This window comes from Salmo salar, chromosome ssa23 (assembly GCF_905237065.1).
Source record: "Salmo salar chromosome ssa23, Ssal_v3.1, whole genome shotgun sequence".
NCBI classification, from domain to species: Eukaryota; Metazoa; Chordata; class Actinopteri; order Salmoniformes; family Salmonidae; genus Salmo; species Salmo salar.
The window spans coordinates 40,364,343-40,392,007 of NC_059464.1; the positions used below are offsets into that span (position 1 = coordinate 40,364,343).

The 27,665-nt window shown below is 43.5% G+C and overlaps 3 protein-coding genes across 25 annotated transcripts; 2 read left to right on the forward strand and 1 right to left on the reverse strand.

Annotated features, from left to right (window-relative positions):
• Positions 1–138: 138 nt before the first annotated feature.
• ccdc77 (coiled-coil domain containing 77) lies at positions 139–9,607 on the forward strand. The gene is made up of 12 exons (XM_014170020.2): positions 139–287; positions 1,063–1,097; positions 1,311–1,494; positions 1,600–1,742; positions 1,841–1,937; positions 2,075–2,156; positions 3,051–3,139; positions 3,210–3,358; positions 6,886–7,156; positions 8,450–8,575; positions 8,714–8,866; positions 8,972–9,607. The coding sequence occupies exons 2-12, from the start codon at positions 1,069–1,071 to the stop codon at positions 9,116–9,118; spliced, it is 1,470 nt and encodes a 489-aa protein (XP_014025495.2). The 5' UTR covers positions 139–287; positions 1,063–1,068; the 3' UTR covers positions 9,119–9,607.
• Positions 9,608–11,513: 1,906 nt separating this feature from the next.
• On the forward strand, positions 11,514–17,588 carry hdhd5 (haloacid dehalogenase like hydrolase domain containing 5). The gene is given in 9 exon segments (XM_045706194.1): positions 11,514–11,549; positions 12,613–12,720; positions 12,722–12,817; positions 13,804–13,916; positions 14,796–14,889; positions 15,066–15,099; positions 15,181–15,355; positions 15,468–15,656; positions 15,806–17,588. Coding segments are annotated over 9 exon segments (1,257 nt in total). The 3' UTR covers positions 16,218–17,588.
• Positions 17,589–17,624: 36 nt separating this feature from the next.
• rab19 (RAB19, member RAS oncogene family) lies at positions 17,625–27,237 on the reverse strand. Of its 23 annotated transcripts, XM_045706545.1 has the most exons (7): positions 23,321–23,527; positions 22,294–23,216; positions 21,305–21,448; positions 20,349–20,435; positions 19,494–19,941; positions 18,686–18,869; positions 17,625–18,487 (listed from the first exon to the last, which is right to left on the reverse strand). In XM_045706545.1, exons 5-7 carry the CDS (start codon positions 19,686–19,688, stop codon positions 18,219–18,221), a joined length of 648 nt encoding a protein of 215 aa, XP_045562501.1. In that variant the 5' UTR covers positions 19,689–19,941; positions 20,349–20,435; positions 21,305–21,448; positions 22,294–23,216; positions 23,321–23,527; the 3' UTR covers positions 17,625–18,218. The 23 variants fall into 23 exon arrangements, with proteins under 23 accessions (XP_045562501.1, XP_014025513.1, XP_045562505.1 ...); XM_014170038.2 differs by having other exon boundaries at positions 19,494–19,664; positions 22,294–23,527; XM_045706549.1 differs by having other exon boundaries at positions 19,494–19,813; positions 22,294–23,527.
• Between the last annotated feature and the right edge of the window lie 428 nt (positions 27,238–27,665).

Consider the following 27,665-nt stretch of genomic DNA (forward strand, 5'->3'; position numbering starts at 1 on the left):
AACATATTATAAACTAGTGCCTGTGGCAATTACGTTTCAGGCTTAATTATCTATGACAAAGAAAAAACTTTGTTAGGCTTATATATATCACTATTTCACTATATGTAGGCTACCCTAAAACAGTGCGGAAGCTGGTGCAGAAGTGTTTCAATTCACTACAAAGGACAGTAGGTGGCGGTAGAGCATCGCTACTCGAATCTCACTGCACTTTTTTTCTCCGAAGAAAGACTTTGTAAACTTCCGGGATCTCAAGAGGCAGACACTGAAGTTTCATGAAACAGTGAAAGGTAACGGGAAAACGAATGTCAATATTTAATACAGATTTAGAATCATTGTTGAAATTTTGCCATCGGATATGGCACTCAAACCTTTTGTACTGTTATCCATCTGTGTTAGCTAGCTTACGCAAGCTAATTTGAGACTTGTTTGTGAAGTGAGTGCACCGTTGTTCTAGCTGGCAGCTCACTTTGTTAGAACGAACTAGCAAGCTATTATATTTAATAAATACAGTTAATAGACACAGATAGCCACCGTAGCTAGGTAACCAAGTGGAACCAGTGGTGGTAGCAGCCAGCTGCAGTTACGTTAGCAGTTTCAAACTCCCCGCGTCCTTTTCCATACAGGCGCTTAGCAACGACTGGAAGGGAGCGGCCATTCTCAATTTGGGAATTACATTGTTTCGAGAGGTCATGTAGGCGAACACCCAGTATCATGGCACAAGTCACAACAACAGATAACTGCTAACGTTATACTTTTTAAATTGTTTTATTGAACCTTAATTTAACTAGGCAAGTAAGTTAAGAACAAATTCTTATTTACAATTACGGCCAACCCCGGACAATGCTGGGCCAATTGTACGCTGCTCTATGGGACTCCCAATCACGATGCAGCCTGGATTATGACCAGGGACTGCAGTGATGCCTCTTGCACTGAGATGTAGTGCCTTAGACCGCTGCGCCACTCGGGAGCCCAATAATGCCCTACCTAAAACCTCCCAGGCTTTCACGCATATCATACCAATCATTTACCTGTGTCTGAAATTGAACAATAAATGTGTTTCAGGTCAACATGATGGAGTCACCTCCAACAAAAGACAGGTAAGTAAAGGCTACCTATTGTGTTGTTTAATTGTTTCCTCTATCAGATTACATAATTGCAGTGACCAAATCTATTGTGTCTAATCTCATTATTGTGTCTAATCTCCCTACAGCTCCTACTCTAATCTGACTAAGGAATTGTTCCAAGATTGGTTTTATCTTTGTTAGCTTAGTGGGATAATTTCCTCCCTTCTGGGTTGTCTTCCCTTCCAGGCAGACAGACCGCACCCCTGGGGTGGAGGACTCTCCCCTGCCCCCCATCACTGAGCGCCTGGCCTACCTACGCCCCTCCAGAGAGCTGCTGGAGTTCTACAGGGGGAAGATCGCACAGTTTGATGGAGAACACGATGACCTGATGCAGATGCTGGAGAAGTACAGAGGCACCACAGAGGACCAGGTGAACTGTGTGTGTGTGTGTGGGTGCGGGTGCGGGGGTGCACCCGTGCAGACAGAGCAACTGATGGGTGTGTGCTAATACCCCTGTCTCTCCCTGCCCTCCCAGCACAAGCTGCAGTGGGAGGTGCGACAGCGCGAAGGGGAGATATCTGAGCTGCAGAAGGCTTTGAGTGACATGCAGGTGTACCTCTTCCAGGAGAGGGAACAGGCGCTGCGTCTGTACGCAGAGAATGACAGACTCAAGATCAGGTGAGCCCTCATTTGATTCACAATTACACTTTACAATTACTATTGACATTTCTAGCTTTACATGAAAAATACAGTTTTTCTATTGTCTTTGTGTTCAGAGAGCTGGAGGACAGGAAGAAAATCCAGCACCTGTTAGCCCTGGTGGGGCCAGACACTGGGGAGATCACCTACTTCCACCGTGACCCTCCACACAAGGTCAGGGGTCACAGTTCCACTTCAGCAAACTTAATTCTACTCCATTGTCTTATTTGACATTTACATGATTTCGGAAAGGGATCTATATCTAGTTGGCGACTTACATGACTACTGCCTGTCTGTCTACTGTGCTGTAGGTTAGCATAGCCCAGAAGAAACTAGAGCCCAGAATTCTGGATCATCGGAAGATGGCAAAGTCAAGAACTGGATCTGCAAAAGGTTGAAGAAAAGTCTCTGTTTTCGTGATTTGATAATGATATTTTAGGGGTATACATATTTAGATGTATCTGTTGGTTTGAGATATTGCAGAAGGTTTATAATTAAAATCATTCAAGATGGCATTTGATCAGGGCCGACCCCAGGCATAAGCGACATAGGTGACCATCGGGGTCTCAACTTACTGTTGAGTGTTAGAATAGTAGAATACACAAGGTGCAATTTCAAAATGTGGTTGTGCATCAGCAGCTTTTCTCTTGTTTGTCAGCTGACAGTCACTCAATTAGTCCATGTCAACTAAAATGTTTTAGATTGGTAAGTTAGTCTAGCCAGCTATCTAAACTTGTAGTAATCATGGTCGAATTACAGACCGGGCATCCAGGGTACGTGCCCAGGGGCCCTGACCTCCAGGGGGTTCCCATTTTATTTTGTTAGTCACTCTCACTCAGATATCATATCAACATGGTATAAGTCATGGCACAATGTGTAGAATTGCAGGAAATTAGCTGTAAAACTGCACATTTTCTCTCTGACCAATGCAGAAACATACCATAACATTTGTTATAAAATAGCAAAATCTTCTCTCCGTCCCATGGCAAAAATGTGTAAGGGGGCCTCCCAACAAAATGTTGCCTAAGGCCCCAAAAGGCCAGGGCTGGCCCTGCATTTGATTTTTTTTTCATCTCATAACAATTTGCTCTACCTAAGAGTTGAAAGATCTTCCCTATGTAAGATAAACCTAAGCCTAAGGAGGGAAGCTACTAAAATCAAATTTAGTAAGTAGGATTACGGTGGGCTCTTAGCGCAAATCAGTTTACGGAAATGTGGAATAATCTGTCTTGGGAGTGCATTATTACCCTGACTGTGCCACTTAGCCTTGCTTCTGTCTGTGAGCAGAGGGAAGCCGGACATCCAGATCAGAGGGAGTGGTGAATGGAGGAAGCCCAGAGCAGTACAGAAGAGACAACCAGACCTTACTACTACAGGTAGTACGACACACACTCAAAAGCAACTCATTTAGCTCCTTGAACACTATTGAACTGGTGTAATGTGCAGGTGGAGGCACTGCAGGCTCAGATGGAGGAGCAGACTCGTTTGTCCAAAGAGCAGGTGGAGTCTCTGCTAGAGGACAGGAGGATCCACGTGGAGGAGGGACAGGTCCAGCACCAGAGAGACCAGGACCGCATCACCGTACTCACTGACAAGTATGTGAACTACCTACTATACTGCACTCTTCATATCGCTACTACATTTCATGTTCCTCCACCCCACATACTGTACCACCAAATGATGTGCAGAGAGAGATGTCTCGACTATAGGCCAGGACTGTATCACTACTCTCACTGTCAGAGTGGCTTCACATCAGGGATGGACATGAGTACTCTAACTGACGTCAAAACTCTATCATCAACCAGAGATTGAAATTAGGACTTGAAGACAACTTTAATTTGCTTTGATTTCAGTGTTCCATTTGTTCATGTGCATTTGCGGGGCACAACAAAAAATAAACCAAGCCAATCATCACGTAGTTCTTCTCCCTAAATTCCCTTTCCCCTCGGGTTCTCACTCACTCAATCAATTGTGTTCCGACCCATTCCTCTACACACGCATGCTGAGTGCGTACACAAGCGCCCGTTAGGCGTACAGAAATACAGTGCTTTCAGAAAGTATTCGTAGCTCGACTTATTCCACATTTTGTTGTTAAAGCCTGAATTCAAAATGGATTAAATCAATTTTCTCACCCATCTACACACAATACCCCATATTGACAGTGAAAATGTTTCTTTGAAATGTTAGCAAATTTAAATGAGATATTTCTGTATTTTTAAAACATGTTTTCACTTTGTCATTATGGGGTATTTTTATTGTGTGTAGCCGGGAGGAAAATGTATCTAATCCATTTTAAATTCAGGGTGTAACACAACAATGTGGAATAAGGCAAGGGGTGTGAATACTTCCTGAAGGCTCTGTAAATGCCTATACAAAAGTTTAATCACAAATGAAAAATGGACTGGTTGACTGACTGAAGTAGGGAAATATGTGTTCCAACAACGAGCGCTGAAATAATTGCGTCCTGTCTTTTCTGCTTAGGCTACTTTCCGAAGCGCTACTGGCATTTAGAATGGGTTAGCCCAGGCTATAATCCCCCTGAACATAGATGGTGAAACTAGAACAAGCATATTTTCATCAGAATCATTAAGCTTAGGCCTACTCACCAAACAGATGTGTGGCTGTAATTCATCCCCATGCGGTGTTCAATGTGGAATTGTTAATCCATTTGTACAATTCCAAATAACAGGCAGAATAAACTAAATTGAACGTCTGTATATTGAAAATAAGACAGGTTTTGGTTTATAACCTTGAACTTTGAACTCGTCAAATTGAGCCCCGTTTCAAATGATCACTCTTTGACAGTAACTGTTTTGACTGTTTCAATGATGTATATAAACCCTGGTGATGATGCTATGTATTGGCCATTAAGAGGCTTTGAAGCCTCTTGGGAGAAACTTTCAGAAGGACAACCATCTCTGCAGCACTCCACCAATTAGGCCTTTATTGTAGAGTGGCCAGACGGAAGCCACTCCTCAGTAAAAGGCACATGACTGCCTGCTTGGAATTGCCCAAAAGGCACCTAAAGACTCTCAGACCATGAGAAACAAGATTCTCTGGTCTGATGAAACCGAGATTGAACTCTTTGGCCTGAATGCCAAGTGTCACGTCTGGCGGAAACCTGGCAGGCACCATCCCTACGGTGAAGCATTGAGGTGGCAGCATCATGCTGTGGGGATGTTTTTCACCTGCTCCAGACCGCTCAGTACCTTAGACTGAGGTGAAGGTTCACCTTCCAACAGGACAACAACCCTAAGCACACAGCCAAGACAATGCAGGAGTGGCTTCGGGACAAGTCTCTGAATGTCCTTGAGTGGACCAGCCAGAGCCCGGACTTGAACCCGATCGAACATCTCTGGAGAGACCTGAAAATAGCTGTGCAGCGACGCTCCCCATCCAACCTTGAGAGGATTTGGGGTGAAACTCCCCAAATACAGGTGTGCCAAGCTTGTAGCGTCATACCCAAGAAGACTCGAGGCTGTAATTGCTGCCAAAGGTGCTTCAACAAAGTACTGAATAAAACATCTGAATACTTATGTAATATCCCCCCCCCCCCCCAAAACAAATGGTACACATTTGTAAACATTTCTAAAAACCTGTTTGTGCTTTGTCATTATGAGGTATTGTGTGTAGGTTGATGAAGGGGGAAAAAACGATGTAATCAAATTTAGAATAAGGCTGTAACCTAAAGAAATATAGAAAAAGTCAAGGGGTCTGAATACTTTCCGAAGGCACTGTATTACATAGTTTTTTATTATAAAATAGTTGTCTTGACTGTGATAAGGGCTCAGGAAATTAGTGTCTTGTCTGCTACAAGCAAGTGTCACTGCTGAGGTTACTGCCTTTTTGAAGTTTGTGTTCCACAATATAATGTAACTAGTTGATATTACGGTTTCAATAAATGAATCTTAAATGGCACTTTTTTTTTTTTTTAATGAATGAATGAATGAATATACACTGAGTATACAAATCATTAAGAACACCTGTACTGGGCCTCCCGAGAGGCACAGCTGTCTAAGGCTCTGCATCGCAGTGCTAGAGCCGTCACTACAGACCCGGGTTCGATTCCGGGCTGTATCACAACCGGCTGTGATCGAGAGTCCCATTGGGTGGCGCACAATTGGCCCAGTGTTGTCCGGGTTAGGGGAGGGTTTGGTCGGGGGGGCTTCACTTGGCTCATCGCGCTCCAGCTACTCCTTGTGGCAGGCCGGGCACCTGCAGGCTGACTTCGGTCATCAGGTGAACTGTGTTTCCTCCGACACATTGGTGCAGTTTGCTTCCGGGTTAAGCGGGCGGGTGTTAAGAAGCACGGTTTGGCGGGTCATGTTTCGAGGGACGCATGACTCGACCTTCACCTCCCGAGCCCGTTGGGGAGTTGCAGGGATGAGACAAGATCGAAATTGGGGAGAAAAAGGGGGTCTTTCCATGACAGACCGATCAGGTGAAAGTTAGTATCCCTTATTGATGTCACTTGTTAAATCCACTTCAATCAGTGTAGATGAAAGGGAGGAGACGGGTTAAAGAACGATTTTTAAATCTTGACAATTGAGACATGGATTGTGTGTGTGTGTGTGTGCGCCATTGAGGGTGAATGGGCAAGACAAAAGATGTAAGTGCCTTTTGAACTGGGTATGGTAGTAGGTGCCAGGCACACCTGCAACACTGCTGTGTTTTTCACATTCAACAGTTTCCTGTGTGTATCAAGAATGGTCCATCACTCAAAAGACATCCAGCCAACTTGACACAACTGTGGGAAGCATTGGAGTCAACATGGGCCAGCATCCCTGTGGATGCTTTTGACAGCTTGTAGAGTCCTGCCCCAACAAATTGAGGCTGTTCTGAGGGCAAAAGAGGGGGTGCAACACAATATTAGGAATGTGTTCTTTGTTTGGCATACTCACTGTATATGGGGCAATTTGGGTTTGTTATCCTGTAATGGTTATGTTAAATTAGGCATTGTTGGGATAGATAAATGCGCAAAATCATCGGAGTAAACGTAAAATGCCCATCCTAGTTCAAAAATGTAAAATGCCCATCCTAGTTCACATACCACTATCCTGAATACATGTTCTCTCCCTTCCTCTCTGTCCCACTCCTTGTCCCTCTCTACTCTCCCTCCCAGGCTGGACCGGACCCAGAACCTGCTGTACGAGAGCACCAGGGACTTCCTACAGCTGAAGTTTGAGACGCGGGCCCACGAGAAGGGCTGGATGGTGGAGAAGGACCGGCTGCTGCGAGAGCTGGACTCAACCCAGGACCGTCTGAGGAAAGCCAGTGATGGTCACGGGAGGGAGCAGCCGGGACCAGGATCCAGAGGACACGGCAGCAGCATGGCTCTGCTTCTAACCCAGCCCCAGCCTGACACACAGCACGTCCACAGGGAGGAGCTCAGGGTGGGTAGTGGTACACATGCTTCAGATCAGAGGTCTTACATCATTGGGATCATGTCCCATCCAACACCTCAAATAAAGGAGTGTCTCTTTTATGTTTTTTATTTTACATGAACAAGTGGTGTTAAAAGCGTTGTTGTGCCTAGGGCTGTTACGGTGACCATATTTCTGCCACACGGCAGTCACGATTCATGACCGCAGTCAAATTCCACATGACCGTTGAGTCACAGTAACTAGGGTTCTCCAAAACGGTGCTCTGATGCGGCTGATGGTCATTAGTAGCCTACCAAACTTGCTAATGGCCTGGTACTCAGGGCTCTATTGTCTCTCTAATCACTCTGACATCAATGCAAATGCCGTCGAAAATCAAACACTTCATGGCATTGAGTTTGAGCGGAATAGGTCAATCTCAATAGCCTAGCCTTTAGGCCTATGACCCCTGGAACAGGGTTGGAGAGCCCATAGCCTACAGAGCCTAGTGTAACAAGTCTCCTGGAACAGGGTTGGAGAGCCCATAGCCTACAGAGCCTATGTCAGAGTGACCATCGAGTTCTTGGTCACCTCCCTAACCAAGGTCCTTCTCCCCGATTGCTCAGTTTGGCCAGGCATCCAGAGCTAGGAAGAGTCTTGGTGGTTCCAAACTTCTTCCATTTAAGAATGATGGAGGCCACTGTGCTCTTGGGGACCTTCAATACTGTAGCAATGTTTTGGTACCCTTCGACAAGATCTTTGCCTCAACACAATCCTGTCTCAGAGCTCTACGGACAATTCCTTCGACCTCATGGCTTGGTGTTTGAACTGACATGCACTGTCAACTATGGGACCTTATACAGACAGGTGTGTGCCTTTCAAAATCATGTCCAATCAATTGAATTTACCACAGATGGACTCAAATCAAGTTGTAGAAACATCTCAAGGATGATCAATGGAAACAGGATGCAGCTGATCTCAATTTCGAGTCTCATAGCAAAGGGTCTGAATACTTATATAAAGGTATTTGTTTTTTATTTGTAATACATTTGCAAAAATGTCTAACCTGTTTTCGCTTTGTTATGATGAGGTATTGTGTGTAGATTGATTGTTTTTATTTAATCCATTTTAGAATAAGGCTGTAACGTAACAAAATGTTGAAAAATGGAAGGGGTGTAGATACTTTTCGAATGCACTGTGTATATACAGTGCCTTTGGAAATGATTCAGACCCCTTGACTTTTTCCACGTTTTGTTATGTTACAGCCTTATTCTAAAATGGACTTCCTGTGGTGTTGTTGTGTCCTGCTATTTCCTGTGGCCCCAGACAGTGCAGGAAGAGCTGAAGCAGGCCCACCGCCTGGCTGAGATGTACAGGGAGCAGTGTGTTACCCTGGAGACAGACCTGGCTCAGATCAGAGAGGAGGGGGACATGGGCAGGGAGATTTTCAAGGTACGTAGCCACGAATCCTTACGGGATATGAATAATTCTGACTACACCATGTGTATTTTGCTAAATTATTGTTTGTTATACATTGTGGTGTGTGTGTGTGTGTTTACTCCACTGTGTTTTGCTCACCTTTGTGTGTAGGATCGGTCGGACAAGATGGCGAAGCGTCTTCAGATGACGACCCAGCGGTACGAGGCCCTGGAGAAGAGGAGGGCCATGGAGGTGGAGGGCTTCAAGACCGACATCAAACACCTCCGACAGAAACTCAAAGATGTGGAGAAACAGCTTTTCAAGGTGAGTAGGAGGTGAATGTCGTGTATCGAGGTGTTTTAGCTGTTGTATGTTTACTTAGCTTCTATGTGCAGGCTCATGTGTGGGTGTGGTACCTGTGTGTTTCAGGTCACCCTGAACGTGGGCCCGAATCAGGACCTGGCCATCCTACACGAAGTGCGTCAGACCAACGCTCGGACCAAGAAGGTCCAGGGGGAGCTGAAGACCCTGAAGGCCAAGATCTACGGCCTGGAGAACGACCTCCGATACAGCTGAGATTTAAAAAAATCACACTGGGGACTGGGGACCAGGGTACTGTTCAGTTGCCCACGCAACAGGAAAATGTTTTGAAACTGAATAATTTTGCATTGTTGTTGGACAATTTAACTTAGGACTCCCTACTCATCATGATCCTGTATCCCCCCTTTGACATGCTAAGTGTGATTTTTTTTTTTTTTTTTTATTCTGACATCTGATGAAATGAGATGCAGCACATGTGCCTATCTAAATGTCTCACGATTTAGAACTTTTTTGTTTGTTTAGGTTTTAGGCCAAGGAGACCTGGGTGTGTATGACATGTCTTACATTTCCTATTACATTGATACCGTAATTAAATACAAACAGGACAAGATGAACAATGTGCACATAAAAGTTAATTGTAGACAAACTTGTTTTCCACTACTGATTTATCTATTGTGTGTTGTTATGAAAGACTGAGTGGGTGTTTCATTTTGATCAATAAAGATGTTTTATAATTTATTGTAATAACTAGATTGACAATGCATGTTTACACGTCAAATGCACATTGAACATGTTTGATGTTTCCTCTGAACAGAAACAGACCGAAATCAAAATCTCTAAATCGAAACTTTATTTTAGGAAAGAAAGTCCATTGGCTCAATTCGATGTAGATATCGTCACTTCCATAAATTTGAGATGTGCGCAAGCGCGCTATGTGTTAACACTGACGGAAAGCAAGCTGGCCAAAGCGTGGCCGTCTTATTCATATGGCAGCTTGCTATCAACTTTAGAGATGGCACACTTTTCACTTTCTATTGTCGTGTATGATATAGCTAGCTATGTAGTTCCTAGAGCTAGTTAGTGCTTGATAGTGTGTAACGTTACTGCTGTTGTGTATTGGACTGTAGTGATTGTTTTAGTTAGCTTAAGCTTGCTAGCTAACGTTAGAGGAAATGGCAGAGTTACTGCAAAGATGTAACGTTTTGAAATTTGGTTGGCGACTCCTGAAATCAAGTCACGCAGGAGCAGGCAAACCACTTTACATCTCATCACAGAGTTTCAGCAATGTAAGTCGAATGTTTCATTGTTGATTCTGGCTCGTTTATAGTTAGTTAGCTAACTAATTACCGTAATCAAACTTTGATTCAAAGTGTGGTCACTATTCACATTCCAGATAGTTAGCTACAAATCTCCGTTTCAAACGCACCGTTTTCCAATCTGGTGATTTTGATATTGGTTTACCATGCACATGCCATTGACTGAATATTTTCATCCGAGTTGGCAAGATTAGCTAGACAGTTTCCCATGTGACTGACACCTTTACACTTAGCTGTAATTAATTAGCCACAGTGCCTGCCAAGCCTGTGTCCTAAAAATACCCCTCCCAACCGGCTGAAACTTGAAAGAGCTGGTTGACAGGGACATAAAATAGTACATGTAAACACACCACTAGGATGCAGTCTGTCTTTACCTGTCCTGTCCTTGGCTTGGACAACCCTTTTACAGAAGGGGACCAGTTCAGGACATTGCTGTCGAGTTGTTTAACTGTTTGGTTGGTATCACTGCAGACTAATCCCACTACTAACCCACTTTAAAGGCCTACCATAAAGAAAATGAGGGTTGTCCAGCATGAAGGCCTAAGGCCTATACACATACAAGGATGCAAGACTATTACCATAAACCATCGTCTCAAATAGAGGTCGACCGATTGTGATTTTTCAACGCCGATACCAATACCGATTATTGGAGGACCAAAAACTGCCGATACCGATTAATCGGCTGATTTTTAAAAACATTTTTACTTTTTTTAATTATTATTATTTATTTATTTGTAATAATGACAATTACAACAATACTGAATGAACACTTATTTTAACTTAATACATCAATAAAATCAATTTAGCCTCAAATAAATAATGAAACATGTTCAATTTGGTTTAAATAATGCAAAAACAAAGTGTTGGAGAAGAAAGTAAAAGTGCAATATGTGGCATGTAAAAAAGCTAACGTTTAATTTCCTTGCTCAGAACATGAGAACATATGAAAGCTGGTGGTTCCTTTTAACATGAGTCTTCAATATTCCCAGGTAAGAAGTTTTAGGTTGTAGTTATTATAGGAATTATAGGACTATTTCTCTCTATACGATTTGTATTTCATATACCTTTGACTATTGGATGTTCTTATAGGCACTTTAGTATTGCCAGTGTAACAGTATAGCTTCCGTCCCTCTCCTCGCTCCTACCTGGGCTTGAACCAGGAACACATCGACAACAGCCACCCTCGAAGCAGCGTTAGCCATGCAGAGCAAGGGGAACAACCACTCCCAAGTCTCAGAGCGAGTGATGTTTGAAACGCTATTAGCTAGCCATTTCACATCGGTTACACCAGCCTCATCTTGGGAGTTGATAGGCTTTAAGTCATAAACAGCGCAATGCATTGCGAAGGGCTGCTGGCGAAACGCGCAAAGGTGCTGTTTTGAATGAATGCTTACGGGCCTGCTGCTGCCTACCATCGCTCAGTTAGATTGCTCTATCAAATCATAGACTTATTTATAACATAACACAGAAATACGAGCCTTAGGTCATTAATATGGTCGAATCCGGAAACTATCATCTCGAAAACAAAACCTTTTTCCTGTCAGTGAAATACGGAACCGTTCCGTATTTTATCTAACGGGTGGCATCCCTAAGTCTAAATATTCCTGTTACATTGCCCAACCTTCAATGTTATGGCATAATTATGTAAAATTCTGGCAAATTAGTTCGCAATGACCCAAACTGTTGCATATACCCTGACTCTGCGTGCAATGAACGCTAGAGATGTGACACAATTTCATGTTAGCAGGCAATATTAACTAAATATGCAGGTTTAAAAAATATATACTTGTTTATTGATTTTAAAGAAAGGCATTGATATTTATGGTTAGGTACATTGGTGCAACGACAGTGCTTTTCGCAAATGCACTTGTTAAATCATCACCCGTTTGGCGAAGTAGGCTATGATTCAATGATAAATTAACAGGCACCGCATCGATTATATGCAACGCAGGACACGTTAGATAAACTAGTAATATCATCAACCATGTGTAGTTAACTAGTGATTATGTTAAGATTGATAGTTTTTTATAAGATAAGTTTAATGCTAGCTAGCAACTTACCTTGGCTTCTTGCTGCCCTCACGTAACAGGTAGTCAGCCTGCCATGCAGGCTCCTCGTGGAGTGCAATGTAAGGCAGGTGGTTAGAGCGTTGGACTAGTAACCGGAAGGTTGCAAAAACGAATCCCCCCTGAACAAGGCAGTTAACCCCCGTTCCTAGGCCGTCATTGAAAATAAGAATGTGTTCTTAATCTGACTTGCCTAGTTATAAAGGTGTAAAAAAAAAATATTTTAAAAATCGGCAAATTGGTGGCCAAAAATACAGATTACCGATTGTTGTGAGAACTTGAAATCGGCCCTATTTAATCGGTCGACCGTAAAGTCTCAAAGTCCACTGAAGGCTGTACGTCACACACCATTCATCTGTCTCCACAGGGCCACAACTTGTTCGGGCTCCTCTTCGACATCGATGGGGTGCTAGTGCGGGGCCGCACACCCATCCCTGCAGCCAAACAGATCTTTAGGAGCTTGGTGGACCGGAAGGGGAAAGTACAAAGTGCCTGTGGTGTTTGTGACCAACGCAGGGAACTCTATGAGGCAGACCAAAGCTGAACAACTGTCGCACCTGCTGGAAGTGGAGGTGAGGGATGCGTCATATTGTCATATAGCACCAAACAATCCTGTACTAAAATCTGGGTCATACTGACATCTCTCACCTTCTGGAGGTGGAGGTCAGCGATGCATTTTGGTCATATTGAACCCAACAATCCTGGTCTAAAATCTGGGTTATATTGTCATATTGCCCCCAACAATCCTGGACTAAAATCTGGGTATATTGTCATATTGCCCCCAACAATCCTGGACTAACATCTGGGTTATATTGTCATATTGCCTCCAACAATCCTGGACTAAAATCTGGGTTATATTGTCATATTGCCCCCAACAATCCTGGACTAACATCTGGGTTATATTGTCATATTGCCCCCAACAATCCTGGACTAAAATCTGGGTTATATTGTCATATTGCACCCAACAATCCTCCACTAACATCTGGGTTATATTGTCATATTGCCCCCAACAATCCTCCACTAACATCTGGGTTATATTGTCATATTGCCTCCAACAATCCTCCACTAACATCTGGGTTATATTGTCATATTGCCTCCAACAATCCTCCACTAACATCTGGGTTATATTGTCATATTGCACCCAACAATCCTCCACTAACATCTGGGTTATATTGTCATATTGCACCCAACAATCCTCCACTAACATCTGGGTTATATTGTCATATTGCACCCAACAATCCTCCACTAACATCTGGGTTATATTGTCATATTGCCTCCAACAATCCTCCACTAACATCTGGGTTATATTGTCATATTGCCTCCAACAATCCTCCACTAACATCTGGGTTATATTGTCATATTGCCTCCAACAATCCTCCACTAACATCTGGGTTATATTGTCATATTGCCCCCAACAATCCTCCACTAACATCTGGGTTATATTGTCATATTGCACTCAACAATCCTCCACTAACATCTGGGTCATGTTGCACCCAACAATCCTGCACTAACTGGTTCTGTGCTTTACTGATTGTTTTGCTTGTGTTTTCCCCCGCAGGTGTCTCCAGACCAGGTGATGCTGTCCCACAGTCCTTTGCGTATGTTCAGTCAGTATCACAACATGTGTGTGCTGGTGTCAGGCCAGGGCCCAGTGCTGGAGGTGGCTCATAAGTATCCTTACTAATCCCCAGGCAGAGCAGTGATCATGGGGGTGACTCTTTCCATGACATTTGAAGAGAGATAGATTACCTATGTAACAGAGCAGCAGTGATAATTGGGAAGACGACTGAGATGTCTAGGAATATACACAACATTTCAGTAATTTAAAAGTGGTGACTAGCAATATACTATATATAGATTCAATCTCTATTGTCCTCTAAAAGGATATCCTTTCACAGCCAACTATGTCAAATTTACACTGAGATCAAAACTGATGAGCAGACTGTAATACAATAGAAGACATCTATTGAGCAAACTAAGTACACATTTGTTTTCCTGAGCCATTCACTAACCCAAGAAATATGAGGTCTTTGTATAGATTTTGTCTTGAGCAGTTTGGTAAACAGTAGGACAGTTTAAAGGGGAAATCTGCAGTTTAAACAATTACAAAGCCTCCCCCATTGTTGCAGTAAACAGCTGAGGGATGGGGCTGGAGAATTGTAACCACTCTCAAATTCATAGACAGTTTTTGATGCAAGGACTGACCATGATAATAAATGATAGTTTAAGTCATGTTTTGAGGCTTTAGTGTTTGTTTACAATGGCAAAGTTTACAAACAGTGGAGTAAAACAAGCCTCTATTTGGGGTTCTCATGGGGTAAGACAGTTGAAATAAGCTCATGAGTTATATTATTCAAGAATCAATGGGTACGTCATTAATTTAAAAGTCCAATAATTTAAAAGTATTATGTGCAGATTGTCCCTTAAATGCCAGGAAACCTTTTTAAATGCTCATTGTCGTGCTGCTCTCCCTCTATGAATGTGTTGCATTGTCTTGCTCTGTTTAATGTCCTGTTATTTTGAGTTTGACCTTAACCTATCCAACACCAGTCTGGGGTTTCAGAATGTTGTGACCATAGACATGCTGAGGGATGCCTATCCGCTTCAGGACATGGTGGATCACAACAGAAGACCCAAAGACATGGTGAGGGTTTAGTTGGAGGAGAAAGGGCGTGACTTGGGTTGTGTTCAGCAAGAACAAACTAATAATGGTATGAAAGAGGAGAATGGAGAGCTAAATTAGACGTTTTTGACGCATCAATTCTTATGCATTCACCATTTGTAACTTCAGCGTGTTTACAGTGTTGAATTATCTTACAGGTTCCACCAAGTAAAGAGTTACCCCCGATAGAAGGTAATGTATACAAATAAAACAAATATTTAGAAACTTACGGAAGATTGATTTGACTGACTGTCTTTAACGTTGTTTTTTTAGCCATCATTCTGTTTGGTGAGCCAGTCAGATGGGAGACCAACCTCCAGCTAATAATGGATGTGCTCTTAACCAATGGGAAGCCTGGGAATGCCCTGACAACACTGCAGTACCCTCACATTCCAGTGCTGGCCTGTAACATGGACCTGATGTGGGTGGCTGAGGCCAAGAACCCCAGGTGGGAACACATGCACTTCCACTCAGAGCATACCATCAAGGCAATTTAGGTCTTGTAGCCAAATTGTTGTAAACAACAGAACATGTGTGTTGTAAATATCCCTGTTTGCTAGGTTTGGTCACGGAATGTTTCTGGTGTGTCTGGAGAGTCTGTATAAGAAGGTGACTGGCTGTGAGCTGAAGTACGCAGCTCTGATCGGAAAGCCCAGTGTGGTGACCTATAACTATGCTGAGCTGCTCATCAGACAGCAGGCTGAGAGTCTGGGCTGGACTCAACCTGTGGAGAGACTCTACGCCATCGGGTGAGACTGCCTGCCTGGGTTACATACTGTTTACGCCATCGGGTGAGACTGCCTGCCCGCCCGGCATAGATACTGTTTCAATGTGTGTATTCCATCTTGAGTAACTCAAGCCCCCTTAACACTCTGCCTTCCCTCCGTCTCTCCCTCAGTGACAACCCCATGGCAGACATCTACGGCGCCAACCTCTACAACCGCTACCTACAGTCCTGCCACCGCACCCGGGCCCTGATGCAGCTCGGAGGGGGGGAGCCTCAGAGCCAACCCCTGGAGGACCCACACGAAATGACCTGTGCCGAGATGGGAGGGGTTACAGGGGCGTACGGGGGCGAGGAGCCCCTCCCTGTGGGGTGCAGCTCCATCCTGGTGTGTACGGGGGTGTACAGCCGGGACCAGCAGGAACTGCCCCCTGACCCCAGGCATACGGTTACAGAGCATCGGATCTTCCACGGTCACAGGGACTTCCGCTTTGACCCCAACCTGACCCAGCCATCCTTCATGGTGCAGGATGTGAAGGAGGCTGTGGAGCTGGTGTTCCAGCAGGAGGGATGGCCTCTGGAGTAGGGGCCTGAGTCTCAATACTGTCCTGTCCCGTACCCTGGTCACAGCACTGCTTGCCAGGTCAATTAACAGCAGCTCAATGTCTGGGTCTCTGAGGCTGTATTTACACAGGCAGCCCAATTCTGATTTATTCTTTTTCAGATCTGATCCGATTGGTCAAAAGACAAAGGAGTGGCAAGAAAATCTAAATTGTGCTGCCTGTGTAAACACAGCCTTTCTTTGGTTAGGACAGGGTCTAAGAGTTCACATGGTCACAGAGGGGTCTAAGAAACTTCTAAACGTCCTCCTCAACTGCCTCACTCAGCCATGCTAGTACAGTCGCTCGAACTGCGAACTACATCACAAGTCTAGAATGTCCATGCACATTTACCATACTGTACTGCCATTGAGATTTCCCTAACTTTTACATTTCTGTTGTGTCCTGTTCTAAGGAGTGTAGCATGCTGACTAGGCCTTCCAAGTTCCGTGCACGAGCATTGCAAAATGTATGCATGTTATTCAATAATTTCATCCAAACTGCACGCGGGCGTAGTCAGGTGCTAAAATAGAACTTTCAACTCACTGAATGTGAGATTAACTAACTAGGTTTCCCCTTTTATCTGTGGTTTAATTGTCGACTTTTGTATTTCAAAATGGGTAAATTCTACAATGATCCAGAAAAAAAGACCATATTTATTTGGTGTAAAATAACAACCATATATTTATTTCCTAGAACAAATTGGCTAGCGATAGCAAGCTAGCTAAATGTCTGTATTTCGACCCGTCTCCAAATGAATATAGTTGATTTTGGTATTTTAATCTGCGTCTCGTGGGGAGATTTAACATGTGCAAATATGTAATGCTGTCTGTTGTGGCTATCATGACTGTTTTTGGCTTGATGAATAATATTCTTAGTGGACTGAATACATGAAATACACTGTTGATAGGCCATTTACTTTACTGTGATGGGTTAGCTTTTACAATATATTTATGTCTTTCTGCCATGTCTATCCAGGCTTGTTACAGAATCTCAGGAACAACTTCATGCAAGTGACCAGTTTAAGTCCAGGAATGTTCTTTGATGGACTCCACAATTGATGCAAGGCTAGTTGTTCCATTTACCATGAACTAAACAGGTGCTACATATGACTGTTCAAGTAACGTTTGGATCGTCTTACAACAGCCATTAGCATGTGAAGGCAGGCCGTTGTGGGGATGTAAAGCATTTTATGGGATTGTTAGTGTTTTATGCAGGGATGTCAACATTTTTAGCTATGTTCAATTGGCCAAAAGTTCTGAGGGAAAGACATGACTGTGGAATTGTCATAAATGCAACACTGTATTTGACAAACGGAAGGACAGTAAAGTGTTCACAGGAGTGTTCATTCTTTCTTCCCCGGTTGTGGAAATTCAGTACTGAGAGCGACTTGGTCATTTCTTCAAACAATCATCTTTATTTAATATAATTATTGTAATAATGAGACCGTTAGACAATGCAGTTCATATAGCTAATACCCAGAATGCTTGGTTCCACCCCTCCCATATAGATTGGGGGGGCACCATGATGGTTTTATCACTGGGAAGCTAGAGTGGACACCATAAAACTCAGCATTAGCAGGACAGAAATATCTCACTATTTAAGTAAATAATTGTTACATATCCAACAGGTGAATACATAATTCCCCCCCATGTACAATAAGCCACGGGAGGCAAGGGATACTTAACATTAAGTACTGGTAACAATAAGTGTTTGACTACTGGCAGCCATGTTTAACCTACTGGTAAACTTGTGAAAGTCTAAACTTCAGTGGCAGTGATAGTCGCCATCATCAGTACAATACAGTACACTCATCCCCTATCCCAAGACACTTCTTGGCAGCACCTGTAGATGTAAGCAGTCGAAAACGAGTGGGCTTCGTGGCTTCACATCTACAAGGGCAAATGTCAAGGGACTGTGTAGGCAATGTTGATTCCAGACAAGTTATCAGCACCACAAACCCTCTCCCACGCTTCCTGTCAATTCTCTCAACAACATGACTTCCTGTCTGTAGGATCGGAGCCATGGATTGGATGGGCGTTTGGGAAGAAGTGTGGTGAGGCCTGTGAGTGTTGGTCTGTGAGGGCGAGGCCGTTTCTCACCATCAGCTCCTGGGCCATGAGCATGAAGGCTGCCTCCACATTCTGGGCCTCCTTCGCAGAGGTCTCCAGGGCAGCCAGCGCACCCTTCCCCTCTGCCAGGGTACAGGCATCCTCAAACAGCACCTGTCTCTCCGACTGCCGGTCTGACTTGTTCCCTAGGAGAGAAGAGCAAAGGAAGTTACAGAAGGAAATTTGTCTTTCTATTTTAGTTTCTATTGATGAAAGTTGGTGTCAGACATTTCTCTCACCCGCCAGAAGATGAGCACCACATCTGTTATGTCATTAACAACTTAAGTAGGCTTTTTAACAGAGTTTATATAAAGCCATGTGTTCCCTGTGTCTCTCCCACCCACCAATGAGGATGAGCACAACGCTTGCAGCCCCATCTTGTTCCACTTCCTGGATCCAGTGTGTCAAAGAGTCAAAGGTTGGCCGGCGTGTGATATCGTAGGCCACTATGGCGCCGTGGGCGCTGCGGTAATAACTCTGGGTGATTGAGCGGAAACGTTCCTGTCCAGCTGTGTCCCACACCTGCAGCTGAGGAGACGAGACGACACACTTCAGCTGGAGAATGCACACACACTACACTAATTCCTTACACACACTCAGCTAAGGAACAAAGTGTCCGTTGAAAAACCACCCCTAGCACTTTCCCCAAGATCGGTGAACAATTCCCCTAAGCACATTGGAAGGCCAGCTGAAGACCACCATATTGCTTACACCTATCCAGTCGCTTCGGCAAACACTTAACAGGGAAGGGACTGTGGGTTGTTTATTTACTTCTATGCGTCACTGGAGGAGAAACTGGTACAGGGAGGTTTGTCACCAATTTATGGACAAGATGTTAAGGTCCAAAATCATCTCCCTTCCCTCTTTCAAATACACAGACAAACATGCACCTAGGAAAACACATACCGTTCATACACTCAATTGTAGTCATTTGACGTACACCCACAAAATACACAGCGGGGCGATCAAATGTTAGACCAACCCTCTCCTTTTGACTATGAATACAGCAGAGGCAGAAGGATTTGCACTGTGTAAAGACAGTTGCGCTAGCTAGGCCTATTGACAAAACTGAAATAATGACACAGCAAAGACAACATGTACTGTACTTACTGATTATCCTAGAAAAATAGAGAATGTACGCATGCACCTTACCTTGACCTTCCTGCCATTGATGAGCATGGTTCTGACGGTGAAATCCACCCCGATAGTGTTCTGCTGTGTCTCCATGAAGACACCAGACTTAAATCTCTGGACCACGCAGGTCTTCCCCACGTCTGAGTCTCCCACCAGGACAATCTTAAAGAGGAAGTCAAAGGAGTCGTCCTGCTCCGGCACAGAGGACTGCATGGTAAGGGATCACCACAGGGCCAGTCAGACACCACTCAACTAGGGCCAGGCTGAGATGCCCTGCAGCAGTGACAGAACTGGTTCTCTACTCCGTACGTTGTTAGATGCATCAATAACAGTTGAAACTGTTGACGGAGATTGGTCACATCCTACTCAGAAACATAGGGAGAACTCTTCCTCAAGCGGAGCTAAAGAAGTACATGAATATTTCCTACTTGAACTGTGTCCCTTTTACTCAGATTGTCTTGGGGAACTGAATAAACAAAAAATAAATGGTAGTTACGCAGAAAATACATTGCTGAAAAAGTGTTGAAGATAAGGCTTCAGTAGTCTATATCCTCTACAAGTGTTCCCTACTCGGCACCGCTTCAGGTATTTCCTCAGGTGAGCTCATTACACACTAAATAAAATGTTGACCTCCAACAGATTCCGTCAAAGTAGAAACAACATCACATATAACATGTTATTCCTCAATGTGCTGGAACTTTGTATTTACATTTAGGATAGGTTGTATACATCCAAATCAGTCACATTCTTTGTGCTCATTCCTCCAACTGCTTCCCTGTGCAGTTAGTGTACTTATGCCTCTCATACCATATCCCTCTACTGTTGTTCTCCCCACTCTCATTGGTTCACAGACCGCTAAGGTTCACCCCTTACCTTTCCTGGCAGGTGCAAATTTCAGTTGCTTGGCCACCAGCACCGCTGCATCTTGGGAATTTTAGTTTTCTAGGCAAGGTCCAGGGTCTGTGAGGACAGAAAGGAGGGATTAGTCAGTGAAGTTTCTTGTTTATCAGTCGCAGCGGTCACATCTAAGACTTGTCTCTGGGTGCTTACAAGGCTCACTACTGTAGGTACACATCCTTCAACAAAGGGAATCAGTCCTCCTATAGCTGCTCCTGGAGAAATGGAAATAACCTTTGTCTCGACAGGTGTCATTTGGACCCCAGCTGCATATAAAACACTGAGAAACGCACACACACGAAGACAGAGACACATGGGCTGCCCCTCTATCACTATTTGCCACCTCCTGGCTGCCGTCAACTAACACATTCCAGTGCATTCAGAACCACACGATAAAGGCTAAGTATAGAGCAGGCAAAAACACAAGACAAACACTTAGGCATTTACCAGTAAACATCTTGGGGGGTGGGGGGGGGGGTAGATCAGAGATTGTAGCTTCCATCAATGTAATTGTCTACATCATTTCCAATACTGTGTATATATATATATATATATTTCCCTTCATTTTTTCCCCCAAAACCTACCACCCCTCCCCTAATTGGAGTAAACTAATGGACAACAACACTTAGGCTTCTACTTCCAGCATATACATACTATATACATTTTACGGACACAGTATATTTTACAAAAGTTATCTTTTGTTTGTTTTTAATCCCATTCTTTAGCTACCCTCAACCCCTCCCATCTATATCTGACGAGCATCCAGTTTGATTTCTATTTACCATATATTTTTAACTGTGCTGTTTAACAAAAGTTCTGAACCTATTTGCATTAACGGACCCAGTATATTTTACATTAGTTATCTTGTTATTTTTAGACATCTTGTTAATGAGGGTTGATTTAATTTACTCTGTGTAATGAATCCATTTTACCTCAAACCATACAATGACCTCTCAGGGAGATGTTAATTGGAATGATGAAGAGTCTGTTCTGGAAGTCAGAGACCCCCTCTTCTTCCTCTCTCTACCCACACACTGGTTCGTTGTCATCTCAGCCCACAGAAACACATGGCAAAGCTGGACACAGAACAATGCATGTGAGTGTGAAAGGCACTGTGCACCATGGCTGGCCACCATTTTGTTCTTCAGTGTGTGTGTCACATGATGGTTCCACATTAAGCACTGTAGCCTGAGGAATGTTTATCTTTCACCCACTGACACCATATCTCCTGTTATTGGCTACACACACACATCCTACTATTGACTACATGCACACAAACACCCACCTGTCTTGTTTTGTACACTTTGTACAAAATAATAAAACGCAGAACCACAGGATGTTTCTAAACATAACTCTTTATTAACTAGCTACCACTACATGTTAGCCTATCTCCAACCACGATCAACTGACCATGACCTAACCGTCTGGGTGGTCTTAACCAATCACCGCACAGTATGATACGACGGTAAAATGCATCCAATTATAATTCAGTATGTATTCACATATGAATATTACACCACCCACTGACACCATATCTCCTGTTATTGACTAATATTCTACAGCTCTCTACTGATGTCACCATGTTAGCATTTTTGTTAGCATTTTTTCCCCACTGTATCTGAGAAATACAGTTTGGGGAGAATTCAGACCGGAGTTAAGCGTGCGTAAATGGAACTTCTTTCCCTTTTTATTAACCATTTTTTTATACAGGTATTCTGACCTTGAGTTTTATTATGGGCAACGCATGTGTCAGCCAGGTATTCGTTTGGGGTGGAGATTGCAGAAATTGAGGTGTGGCAGAGGTGTGTCTACAGATACGCTGTATTCTGACCTTGACTTAATTCCCTCATAATTAGCATTCTCCACAAAGTGTATATGACACAATGAACAACCCTAAACAAGGTGAAGACCGTTATGTTACCTCGTGGGCAGCCGGGTGCCTTGGGACTGGGTCGACTCTTGTCCTGAGCACAAAGCCATTTGTTAAACTTCCCCTCTGCTCTGTCTGCGCTCCCTCTACTGGCTGCCTCCTGTTACAACAAGCCCTCCAACCTCAGTACCGGAACATCTCATACTCGTTTCCATGGAAACCAAAGCTATGTTCTCAGAAACATTCAAATCCTGGTTCAAATGAACATTTACAGGAATTTGCCTTGCGTTAATTCAATTCCACAAGTTCATATAAACTTGTATTCAGAGTAACAAACTGCTGTATGCTTCAATAACATGGTTTAGTTGTGTGTTGTTGCTGATTAGTTAGCATGAGGAGAGAGAAAATGGGAATATTTAGCAAATGGCTAGCATGTCGATCTCTTCTAAGAACTGCAGGCTAATGTAGAGAGCAAAGCAACAAAACATTTCCAAGATTTTCATTCGTTTTCCTCTTTTTCCATTCTTACAGTTAACGGTTCTGAATAATTATATGAATAATTCCACAAGGCTCCTGTTAAGGAACCTACATTCTCTCTGTATTTTCTCCAGGTTCTTCCTCTGTAACCACTCTCTGTACTTCTCTGCTTTCTTTTCAATCTCCCTCTGCATCTCCTTCTGCTCCTTGCTCTCCTTCAGCTGTTTCTCTTGGAGATGGCAAACAATAACACAAAAATGACTCCCACCTTTAGGTGCCCAGATACTGTACACATCAGAAAGCACACAAACTGCACAGTTCCTCTCTGGGATTGTGTTAATAACTGGGTGAAAAGAAGGGGGCTCTTCATCTGCAACCACTCCTGAATCTCCTCCTCCACTACCTTCTTCATCTTCTACTGCTCCCTCTCCGGGTCCTCCTTCCTCTCCTTCAGTGGGCGCTCCATGTGGAGACATTAGCGACCCTAATTTACAGAACTGAAAATATCAATAATTATCGACAACTAAATTATCAAATTCTGACTCAAATCAAACAGGAGTTGCCGAACCGAAGAAGAAACTAAAAAGATATGGCAGTGCACCTCTGCTTTCTTTTTGCTCCTCTTTGGCTTTGTAGACTAGCCACCTCTCCCATGCAGAGAGATGCCTCTGGATCCTCCGCCTCGGTCACTGCTGTCCTCTCTGGGGGCTTCTGTGGTGGATCATGTTTCCATGGCAAAAATGAAAACACAAAGCAGACAGACTCTTTGGTCCTTTAAAAACCTGCTTGCTGTATGTAAAATATTGTGTGCTATAGCTTGGAAAATAAATACATTTAACTCTGGATGACAACATAATGCTTTTTGTTTCCAACATTAGGGTTGTTTTCCTAAAGAAGTTATATCCGCTTCATGTTTTATTTCCTTGCCACGATACTAACGAGTATCGCGATACTGGTATCGCCCCGGCCCTAATGGATTGCTGTCATACGTTATCCAGATACTGCTTACAGGGTAAAGAAACCAATGTCACATTTTGTCATTTGGGTGAACTATCCCCTTACTTGTTGATGAGGGGATCAACCCTAGCTAAACAGCAGGTGGTGCTAATGACAATTTAGCTAGTTTTCTGCTGAGTCAAGTTGGGTAATACTGCTCTTGTACACCAACCATATCTGATGGGTGAGAGGGGTCTGGCGTCTTTACTCTGTGTGGCTGAGGTGTCTATCTGATGGGCGTGGTGAACTGCAGACAGGTCCTCATCACTCTCATAGCTGTCGTGGTAAATGGGGGAGAGCAGAGGGTAGGTGGCATCGCGTACTGAGTCATAGTCCACACTTTTGGATCGGTGCAGTTCCCTGCCACTGTCCTGGTACATCTTCAGAGGAGTTCAGCTTAAACTCCTGGAAGTGGAGGCAGGGAAGCTTGACATCTTCCCCCCTGTTATCATACAAACAAATGACTTGAGCTAAGAAAGAGCACAAGCCATTTTTTATTTTGTGGATCCTCTTGCTGATGTATTGTGCAGTCACAGAGAAGGAAATTAGTTAGAGTTTAAACAATTTGATAAAATATGTGTCAGCAACAAAGTAAATCTATGCAAAGGGATCCTAAAACTGAACAGCAGTAATTAATGTTAATCTAGCGAGCATCAGGTACATGGCTACTTGAACATTTACAGACCAGACAGCCAAATCAGAGCTTCAAAGACCCACCAGCTTGACCACACATTAGTAAAGTTATCCAAGCTATTCGCAGGGCTGAACAGCCCGAGCAAGCCTAGCAGACTGTTGTTGAACATATTTAGGATTAATTACTGTAAAAGGCTCAGACAGCTAATCCTCTGGCACTAGCTTCCCTTGGCTAGTTAGCTATCTAGCTAGGTAGCACGTTTGCCAGTTAGCAAATGAGCTAGTTACTTAGTTAGCTAGCTATGCGTGCAATTTCCTGCTTTACTTTGTCTCAGCCTCCAGTATCTATGCTGCAATAGTCTGTCCAATCTGGTGAAATTATCCTTGTCCAATCTGGTGTCCTGTGAGAATTTAAGTACACTCCCTCTAATCCCATCTGTTACAGATACAGGTATCCTGTGAGTATTTGTTTTTTTCTCCCTCTGCCCTAGTCATAGGTGGCAGTAATCAGTCGCCAATCACTCATCAATCTGAAGACACACCTCCTCCTCCTGATTTCCCTTACCCAATCACATTCCCTTTCCCTTGGTTTAAAAACCCAGTCGGTTGTTTTCCTAAACTCTCTCTCCCTGGATTGAGCTATTATCTCTTTTTGTTTTGGTGCCTGCATCTCACTTTGTCTGTTATCCTGTGAGTATGTATGGTTGTGTGGGAAAAGTAGATACCGAGACAAGTCGCCCATGGGCATACATTACCCGTAGGAAAACATTGTCTAAGAATCCTAGTTAGAACTGGGCGGTAAACCCACTGTATTTTATTGGTTAGTTAGCTAGCGGTTATTGAAGCAAGTAAGACTAGCTTAGGGGGTTTTGGATATTTATTGTTTCTTTCCTTGGGTCCAGCTCAGCCCCTTTTTCCCAAACCCCATTTACCGTGTGTTTAAAATAAACCCGAAGTGTTTGACGGTAGGTTTAAGTTGTCTGTGGATTTCTTTTAGTTCTCACTTCCTTTGTTATGATTTGCATGAGATATGTTACGGGTCTAATTTCCATCCCCCCTAGACTGCAGGGCTAAAGGGGTTCGTAACATCATCTATGAACGTTTGAAGAACGATCTGGCCTATACTCTTATACAGTGGTGATTTTTGGAATGTAAATCTAAAAATATATATATTTTGATGCATGCCAGCAAAGCCACTACACACACAACCCTAAACAATACATTAATTGCACTATAACGGTGACAAACGGTGCCCACAAACTGTTAGGGCCTTCATAAAGCTGTCCCAACAGCAGAGTCCCGACAGCTTACCACTGCTACGCCTGCCTATCAGCGGAGCCTTGTCTGGCAGCGAAACAGTTCATTCAGCCTCATTTACTGCCTTTTAAAAAACATAGCTGATATGGCTGACTTGCTTAAACAAATGTGGTTTCTACTGACAATTGAGATGTACAAACTATGACATAAGGGGACGACGAGCAGATGAGGCAATCCGTAATTTCGATTAAGATATTCATAAGCGAGCTAGAACGGACGTAGTCAATATAACTATTTGTTCAGCACTTTTGAAATGTACAGCGACAGAATTCAGAACATGGGCCGTTCTTACAATATTCTCCCTGTACAGAACAGTAGGATGAATAAAGGAGGCATATCAGCAGACAATGAAAGCTCTTACAATATTCGATGATGACATTCCACTAAAACAGGCAATAGGCTACATGTGCACCACCAAGTCAGAACAGTAGGCTAAAGAGGAAAATGGACCAAATTATAAGGGTGAGGCACATGGGCTACTAACAGTATACAATTAGTATTACTTTCTTAGCTACAGTATATATATATCTTCCTGGCATACTACATAATTTATGCAGCAGCAAATACATTTTTGGACTCACCTTGTACTGTGCTCACTTGAACTGGAAGGTGGCACGGCCGTCCAAATTTTGTCATCAAAGTCTTATTCTCTGGAATTATGGTGCTTTCAAGACAATTTATTTTTGTTCACCTTTATTTAACTAGGCAAGGCAGTTAAGAACAAATTCTTATTTACAATGACGGCCTACCCCGGCCAAACTCCGACGTAGCTGGGCCAATTGTGCTCCACCCTATGGGACTCCCAATCACGGCCAGATGTGATACAGCCTGGATTTAAACTTAGACCGCTGCGCCACTTGGGGGCCAACAACTTAAAAATATATATATAAAAAATTGTACCATGACGTAAGGGATCTTCAGGTCAGAACTCTAGAAAGAGGCCCAAACTTGGAATTCTGAGTTGGATGAGAGTTCAAAACTTATTTTCCCAGTTGTCTTGAACACACTGAAGTCTGAGAGATTTCACAGTTTCCAGTTGTTTTGAACACGGCAGAAGTCATGCTGGATTGACAGCATGGCCAATGTTGAATGTTTATCCTTTTAAGCTTGGAAAAGAGACACTTAAACCAAGATATGGACCACACACCCACTCAATAGCAGGCTAGTGATTGCTTTGCTTGCAGTTTTTATTTAACTTGGCAAGTCAGTTAAGAACAAATTCTTATTTACAATGACAGCCTAGGAACAGTGGGTTAACTACCTTGTTCAGGGGCAGAACAACAGATTCTTACCTTGTCAGCTCGGGGATTCGAGGTAGCAACCTTTCACTTACTGGCACAACGATCCAACCACTAGACTACCTGCCGTCCCGAATCAGTTAGCCACTGATTCCTTCCAAACCACTCACTGTTGAATTTCCAACTTGTTGTGTAATGTTTATGTCCAATGGTCGGTGAGCAGCGATACGTTTTACCTATAATTTATCTTCATATGACAAGGTTTGAAAAGGATTTGCCAGTAGATTGTCGACTTGATTCATGATGATGACTGCTAGCTTTTGTTAGCTAAGATTTTGAAAGTATGACGTTGACATAATGAGTCCAATCAAACCTACGGTAGATATATGACGTCATTATATCTGTGGCCAATGACCTTGGGTCTTCTTGGTTGGGCACTTCTAATGTAACTGTATGGCAGCACCCAAGGGGCTTGACTTTTCCATTTTGCGGTGACAGAACACTACGCCAATCATGGCTGCTCCACCACCACAGAAAGCACTGAACTAGGCTGAAACACCTGTATTTTGGAGCTTCCTTACTCAAGAAAGCAAGAGACCATTCTTAGCGAACTGATATGATGCATGTATTAATGCCTAAATAACATGCAAAACATGCAATAGGGCTCAAAACTGGTGGGGCTCTCAACTGCCCCGAATGACGGGTCGCTTTTATAATCTCCACTAGGCACAGCCAGAAGAGGACTGGCCACCCCTCAGAGCC